Source organism: Eschrichtius robustus, chromosome 3 (genome assembly GCF_028021215.1).
Source record: "Eschrichtius robustus isolate mEscRob2 chromosome 3, mEscRob2.pri, whole genome shotgun sequence".
In the NCBI taxonomy this organism is placed as follows: domain Eukaryota; kingdom Metazoa; phylum Chordata; class Mammalia; order Artiodactyla; family Eschrichtiidae; genus Eschrichtius; species Eschrichtius robustus.
Genome location: NC_090826.1, coordinates 57,829,381 through 57,837,234, shown reverse-complemented (window position 1 = coordinate 57,837,234; position 7,854 = coordinate 57,829,381). Strand labels below are relative to the sequence as shown.

General features: G+C 38.0%; 1 protein-coding gene across 4 annotated transcripts in view; it reads right to left on the bottom strand.

Moving 5' to 3' along the window:
- Window positions 1-977: 977 nt before the first annotated feature.
- The window catches only part of DYNLT5 (dynein light chain Tctex-type family member 5), a 33,626-nt gene continuing 26,749 nt past the window's right edge, over window positions 978-7,854 (bottom strand). For all 4 annotated transcript variants that reach the window (XM_068540066.1, XM_068540063.1, XM_068540064.1 and 1 more), the window contains 2 exons: window positions 4,776-4,900; window positions 978-3,174 (listed from right to left, as the gene is read on the bottom strand). In XM_068540066.1, the coding sequence (XP_068396167.1) occupies window positions 2,971-3,174; window positions 4,776-4,900 (329 nt within the window). In that variant the 3' untranslated portion in view covers window positions 978-2,970. The remainder of the gene's footprint in view (window positions 3,175-4,775; window positions 4,901-7,854) is intronic.

Below are 7,854 nucleotides of genomic sequence, written 5' to 3'. Positions count from 1 at the left end.
GTTCAGCCCCTCATTACCTGTCACCTCTCCTCAGTGGTCTCCCTGCTCTTTACTGAAGCATTCATCTTCTTAAAGAGTCACTTCCTGTATACTATCAGCCTAATGAAAAGCCTTTGATGGCTACCCATGGTCTGAGTGTCATTTTCGTACTCAGACATTCAGGTTACCAATCTTAGTTCCAACCACTTATCTTCATGAACACTGTGTTTTATCCAGTCTAGACTGCTTCCTGTATTCTGAACTTCTGTGTCTGTTGAAATTCTACTTGTCACCTTCATAGTATAGATAAGTGCTTCTTCCTTCATGAAGCCTTCCCTGATTCCCTTAATTATATAAAGATATTCTGGACTTTTCTTATGAAAACATATTCTAGCCTGTACCATGGTCACTTGTATACTTATCACCCCTATAGGATCCTAGGTCCTCTAGGGTTGAACTCTGTGTCCTATTACCTTTTTGGTTGGTAATTATGTAGCATAGTACTATCAATGCTTGCGATTCTTTCTTGAAAAGTTAAGATGTATTACATTTTATTCTTAGGTGTTGTCAGGATATGTGGTCCATATACTCAAGATGTTTTCAATCTAGTAAGGGAAACAAAGCTCTTATTCAAAACTCAGCTAGAGAAGACTCAGGGGCTCAGCCATGAGAGTGATGAAAGAAGAGTGAGGATGGGAGGGGAGAAATGAATGGAGAAAGATTTAGAGAAAAGATGAGACCTGAGTTTAATGCTGAAAATGGAAGGAAGCTGCTATAAGTGGAAGGAGGGTGTTCTGAGCTAGGCACAAACATGAGTGAAGGCTGTGAGGAAGGGATGACACTTTAGGAACATCTATTGAGAAGAAAAAACACCAGGAAAGTTCAGTGGGTTTCCAAGTAAAACAATTCCCTCAAATTTAGTGTCATTTCTTTTTTCAAAAAATGTTTATCTTAAAATTGAGATATAATTGACAGAACATTGTATAATTTTAAGGTATACAGCATGTTAATTTGATACATTTATTGGTTGGAATAGGTGTTAGCTAACACATCTATCAAAATTTCCCAACACAAAGCTTTTTTAAATAATCAGCATTCCTCCAAGTTAGTTACAATTAGTAAGTTTTTACTATATATTCTTATGCTGTTATATAATTGCTAGAATTCATCATTGACTATCTGAATTACAGTACACAGCAATATGCTGGCAAACTGCTTCCTTTTTTTGATTTTTAACTGCCATCATATTGTAAGGTTTTGAATCCTTATACAGCCTAGGACAGATGGTAAGAAGTTATCTCATGGTTGAGGTTTTGTAACTCTAAAAAATAAGGACATTTTTATAATGGACTTTCTACATACTAAAAAAATTTTCTCCATACTGATTTATTCATGCAAAATTGTTATGTGATTTCCCCTGTTATTGTTCTAAGAGGGGAGATGTTCATAAATGTATAATGAATATATAAAACTCATTTATGTACTGTACTTATGAACTAATCCAGATTCAAAACTGGCTATGAAGATTGACAAATCTTGGTTATGATAAATTATTACACAGACATATTCCCACTCAGGCACTAACAAAAAAAACAATGAAAATTGACTAATTCATTTTGAAACGCTACCTTAAAAGCCAGAACAAAGAGAAAAAAAGGGATTTAAAAAGTATACTTAAAAAAAAAATACACGTCATCTTGAGGGAAAAATAAGACATCAGTACATGACTATAAAGCACTGACTATTTTCCCATTTGTTAAGTTCGTTTTGATATGAATTACACATCATTTTTTCCTTAGGACTATAGAGTTGCTAATTTTCTCCATATGTGTACACTTCATCTTTGACCTTTAACAAATGTCCTCTAGGCAGACCACTTACCATCCAAGAACAATGTCACAGCACCATTTTACATGCACACAAAGGGCTGAAAACTCCATAAAAATAAATGATCCATGTTATAAGCTACATTAACCCACAGAATAATAAGCTATTGCAGCCCTGTAAATTTTAGTGCCATCCATTCAAAACCACACTGCGTCACTTTAGTATTAAATTCATAGGAACAAAATAGTAAATACGCATGTTTTATCTGTTAAGCTGCCAGCTATATATTTTGTGTAAAAGTCTGTTAGCCTAGGAAACCTATTGAAAGGTGTATCAGGCAGTGTATATTTAAAAGCAGTGTCTCTTTCCAATACACGATTTTATGTTACAGATACACTTACTATTAAGCATCATGTATATTTAATATCACAAGCTCTACTTCAGTGCCCTAAAAAGCCTTTGTTCATTTTGTTGTTTCCATTATTGAAGAGCTAATATTTGGTTCTCCCACAATTTTGTAAAGTGCAGGCAACCCACAAGAGCTTCTAGTTTTAGCCAGCAGTCCTGTGGGACTACGATAATTGTTATGAAATCATTAATTCTACATTAGCAGTTTCAACTGTCAGGTACATATAACAATAATTGCAGTTAATGAATGCTGCTTAACTTATTAAATACAAAATGAAAACCAGTATTCTTTTATACACAGCACTGAGACAGAGTAACATTGATCATTTGTGTATACCACATTGAATATGCTACCGTCATTTATTGGTCAGGGTACATAGCCATATTTTTTAAGACTTCTCTTCATTAAAAAAATAATGCAGGGAATTCTAACTCTCTAATTAAAGTGTAATTAAAATAATTAGTACCCAAAGCAATATTTAATAAGAATCTATGTCTATGAAAAAACAATCCAGCAGAACCAAGACTTAGTTCCTTCTTTGGATAAACAAGAGTCTTTCTTGTGCCACCTTCTCTCCCCCAAAGAGTTAAGTATACTCTTTCATACTTACAAGAGCATGAAAAAGTCCCCAAGCTTCCAATTGTTTGAAATATTAGTGTTGAGTCTTTCTCAAACGTCTGGGCAGTGAAACTTGTGTGCAAAGATACAGCCTATTTCTTGATTTAAAAAGTATGAACTAAATTTCTTGTTTTCAGTCACTCAGAGTAAACTGTGTAGACATTTGCAAGAGCAAAGAGAGAAGAATTTCTGAAAATGTAAGAGGCAAAGGTATCATTTTTAGGATCCCAGAGGCATCTGCTTCCAATCAGTATGCTCTGGCCAGTCAGTTGTCCAATGTGAACCATCACAATTAGCTTATATCGTGGAGTCATCAAGTCCTTGACCTGGGCTTTAATAACCTAGACATTAAAAGGAAAAAAAAAGTCCTCACTTAGTCACATTGAAAGGTAAGAGTTTTAATTTTCCTCATAAATATAGTGGAGTTAATTGAAGAAAACAGCATGATACATTTTGGATCCTTTCAGTAATTGTTGTAGAATGGTAGCTATAATTTCCTTCAAGCACTGTCCTCACAAGACAGGACATTTAGGGACAAAATGATAGCCCCAGCAAGAAATCTACATTTTCTAAGGCACATGGAAAAATGATAATCCAGAGAATAGAGTTCAATGGATTTATTACATTCTTTGAAAATCTATGTTGAGATGGCTTCCCTTCAAAGAATGTCGGCGTTTGAGTTATACCCTCTTGTTAATGTCTAATTAAGGGACCATACAGCTGGAGTCTCCTGTAATATGACTAATCGTGAATGCTTATTAGAGAGTTTGTAATAAAAAAGAAAGTAGAGAAAACCTGATGGAGTGCCAGCGTTTTACTTGATAAAAATAGAAAGGTATTTAAAGGCCACAATGTTTGCATTTGATGGCATACAAAGAAGGTGCCTTGGGGAAGACAAAATGATTATTAAAATGTATTTTTTACAATAAAAAATTTTAAATAAATGGGGCAGTTTTATACATTTCTTAGACAGAATACATGCAAGTGATGCACATAATAATTGTATTAGACAAAGGCTTTTTACACACACACAGACACACATAGAATATGACCTAATAAATATTTTTATAAAATAAAAATAAGCAGTTTTACTGCTACTGCAAATTAATTGCCTTCATCAAAATGTAGGGGGTTGTAGTATGGAGGTTCCTTAAAAAACTACAAATAGAACTACCATACAACCCAGCAATCCCACTACTGGGCATATACCCTGAGAAAACCATAGGTCAAAAAGAGTCATGTACCAAAATGTTCATTGCAGCTCTATTTACAATAGCCAGGACATGGAAGCAACCTAAATGTCCATCGACAGATGAATGGATAAAGAAGATGTGGCACATATATACAATGGAATATTACTCAGCCATAAAAAGAAATGAAATGGAGGTATTTGTAGTGAGGTGGATGGAGTTAGAGTCTGTCATACAGAGTGAAGTAAGTCAGAAAGAGAAAAACAAATACAGTATGCTAACACATATATACGGAATCTAAGGAAAAAAAAAAAAAAGGCCATGAAGAACCTAGTGGCAAGACGGGAATAAAGACACAGACCTACTAGAGAATGGACTTGAGGATATGGGGAGGGGGTGGGGTGAGATGTGACAGGGTAAGAGAGTGTCATGGACATATATACACTACCAAATGTAAAATAGATAACTAGTGGGAAGCAGCCGCATAGCACAGGGAGATCAGCTCGGTGCTTTGTGACCACCTAGAGGGGTGGGATGGGGAGGGTGGGAGGGAGGGAGATGCAAGAGGGAAGAGAAATGGGAACATATTGTATATGTATAACTGATTCACTTTGTTATAAAGCAGAAGCTAACACACCATTGTAAGGCAATTATACTTCAATAAAGATGTTTAAAAAAAAAAAAAAGTAGGGGGTTGTGCTTTCAGCAAATATTCTCATCATAATTAACACTTTGGGAAATCACACGCATACCTCAGAAATCGTTTTAGTCATCTGTCTACAGAGCTCTGGTTCATATTTTTCTTCTTGTAGGTAGTTAGTTAACACATCTTTCAGAATATGATTGACAATGACAACAGGAAAATTTCTGGTAGGACCTGAAAATACAGATGGAATTTCTTTCAAAGAAGTAATTGCAAATCACATCCATCGACCCCATGGCTTTATCGAAAGAGTATTGAAACATGGAGACATTTAATCTTTTGGATGGCCTCTACTGAAGGAAAAAAGGGGTCCCAATTAGGTTTCCAGTCACGTTCTCTGGCCGAGGATGACAGGTTTGTGGACTCATCCATTTACCAGATACCTCAAGAGTGTGTTCTGTACCGTTGAGGTCTGACATTGAAAGTATCCTCCTTCCCAGTTCCTACTACTGATGACATTTCAGTGTCTCAGCATCTTTCTAACTGGCCCCCAGCTCTTACGTCTCTCACCTCCAATCTCTATAAAACTGCAGCTGGAGTGGTAACGCCCAGATCTTACCACGGTGCTTCCCTCAGCAAAGTCTAGGGTTCAGCCTACAGCCTCTTCTCCGACCACCACAGCTCTCCACACGAGCGCTGCTCCAGCCTCATGGACTTCATCTGTCCTTTCAAGAATGCATGTGTACATTTGCTCTTCCTTCCCCATCCTGTTCATCTGAGAAATACCCACACATGTTTCAAAACCAGCTCAAATGTCTTCTTCTCCAGGTAGCCTTCCTCCTCTCCTCAGGTGCAAATCATCCCTTTCTTCTCTGTACTCCCAGTGCACTGAGTCTCCACTGCTAGCGTGGCTCCTAATCCAGCTGATAATGGTTAAGGCATACTTGCCTTTCTCCCTTGAACTGGTAAGCTAGATCAGATTTTATCCTCCTCAGAGTCTAATACAATGCTAAAGTCATAAGAAATGTTTAAGGTATGATTTCTGAATTTAAATAGAATTAAACGTTTTATCGATAATAACCACTGTGCAGATAACAGCTACTTTTATTGAGCATTTTCTACAGGTCAGCCACCGTGTTAAGTATTTTATATTCATTACTTTATATGTATAATCTTCCAATAAATCTCTGGGGTGAATCTTACTGTTATCCCCATTTCACAGATGGGAAAACAGAGGTTTAAATATATTGAGTAACTTGCCTAGAATCACACAGTGGCAGGGCTGGGATGTACCCCCTGGTCTATCTGACTCGAGAGCTTAAATTCTTAACTACATTTAATCCACTTTCAGAGCAAAGCTTCAGCTGGATCTTCTCCTGCACCCCAGGAATCTTACTTGTACCTCCCAGGAATATTAACCTCATCATCTCTCTGTCATTGCACAACATGTTTATGTGCCCAGAGCCTGGTGTACAGAGGCTCGATCATTATTTGCTGAGTTGACATGGATGAAGAATTATATCCAATTCTATTTTTAATAGTCATCAGTATCTTTTAAGTGTTTATTTTTAATGACTGTATCAGTCAGGGTCTAAGGAAACATATGGCACATTAAAGTTAGGACATTCCAGGAGGATTTAATAAAGAGACTTCTTAGGAAGGTCCGAGCGGGATGAAAGAAATCATGAAGGAACGTGCAATCCCCCTAGGCTTGCGAAAGTGAGGGTGTTACCCCCATCCCAACCCCAGGCTTGAGGGGTCTGAGAAGGGAACTAGATCCCAGAAGAGCCATGTGGAGAGGGCTCCATTAAGAGTAGCTTATGTCCTTCTGTCGATAGATGCAAACAGCCCAAGATGAGCCCAAAGGCAAGGGTTCACACTCCTCTCTTCCTGCTGAAGTTTCCCGATGGCTGAGCTTAACCAGAAGGTGACAGCCCGTGCCTAGAGTTGAGTTAGGTCAGCCTCCTGGGGCTCAATTAATAGTATTTTTATTTTGATGATTATATATGAATTGTTCAATTAAATTTAAATCAGCCTGGGGAATGAATGTGGACAAGTAAAACAGAGACATCTGATACAATGAGTATGAAAATTAACCCCAGTATTTAGTCAGCAGGAATCCCTGTTCTACAGGAGAACGACAAGCAGTTATAAACCTATGAAGGGTTGGTCCTGGTTGCTCTTGCTTCATGGGGTCAGAGACAGGGCACCAGCCCCAGTAGGCAAGCTCCCAGATACCTACCGTGTCACCATCCTGTGGATGTTTTAGAAGATTTCCACTTGCATACGCTAGTGAAATGAGGCTAAATTTGAGAGTGGTTTCTCCCTTCCTACTTAAGAAATTAAAAAATGATACTACCAGCTTGGACTAAATTAAATAGACTATGTCCTTTAGATTGGTACCTCTCTTTTTCACTCCCTCCTACCAAGCACTCATATGGCATTTACCTTAACTTGACCTGTATCATTCACACGGAACTTAATTCGGCCATGTATTATAGCGACCGTATGCATTGTTCCCTTCAGAAAATAGTAAATTCCTTCAGTGCATATATTTGTCCGCCTACGCCTAGTCCTCCTCGCTGTGATTTTGGAACAGCATCTCCCAAATGGAGGGAACTGGTCCTCTTCCCACTCTAACCATGTGGTTCTTTAGGCTCTACCATCATTTTCTTTGAGCCCAAGTCCAGATCATGGTTGATTGGCCCTTGATGGACTTGCCCCAAGCCAGGCCAATTAGAGTCCTTTCTTGGAATTTTTATTTTAAATTGGAGCTAGGAAAAAAAAAAAAATGTCAGTCTCTTTTTGGTGTTAAAAGTTATGACATGTGACTCTCAGGAACTGCTGGAGGCTGTTTCTCATAGTGGGAAGGCAGCCAGGCCACGGTGAGAGAGGGAGCCTCACACAGTTTAGGGCTGGAAAGATGGGATCCTGGGGGCACCTGAGTCCCAGTTTCTAGTATCTCCCACTGTCCAGCTGCACCAATGCCCTTTCTGCACTTGGCTCAGGTTTGTCTTTTTAATCTCATTAACAAGATTCTATTCTGAAAAGAATTTTAAATATAGTAGTAAACTTTTCTTTTCTCACTTCTTTGTGACCTTGGCCCTATACAGCCAGAATTATCTATTGCCTTACTCAGGCTGGGATACTGAGAGGCAAAGAGAGAGAGTCAATATTCAGCATTTGAC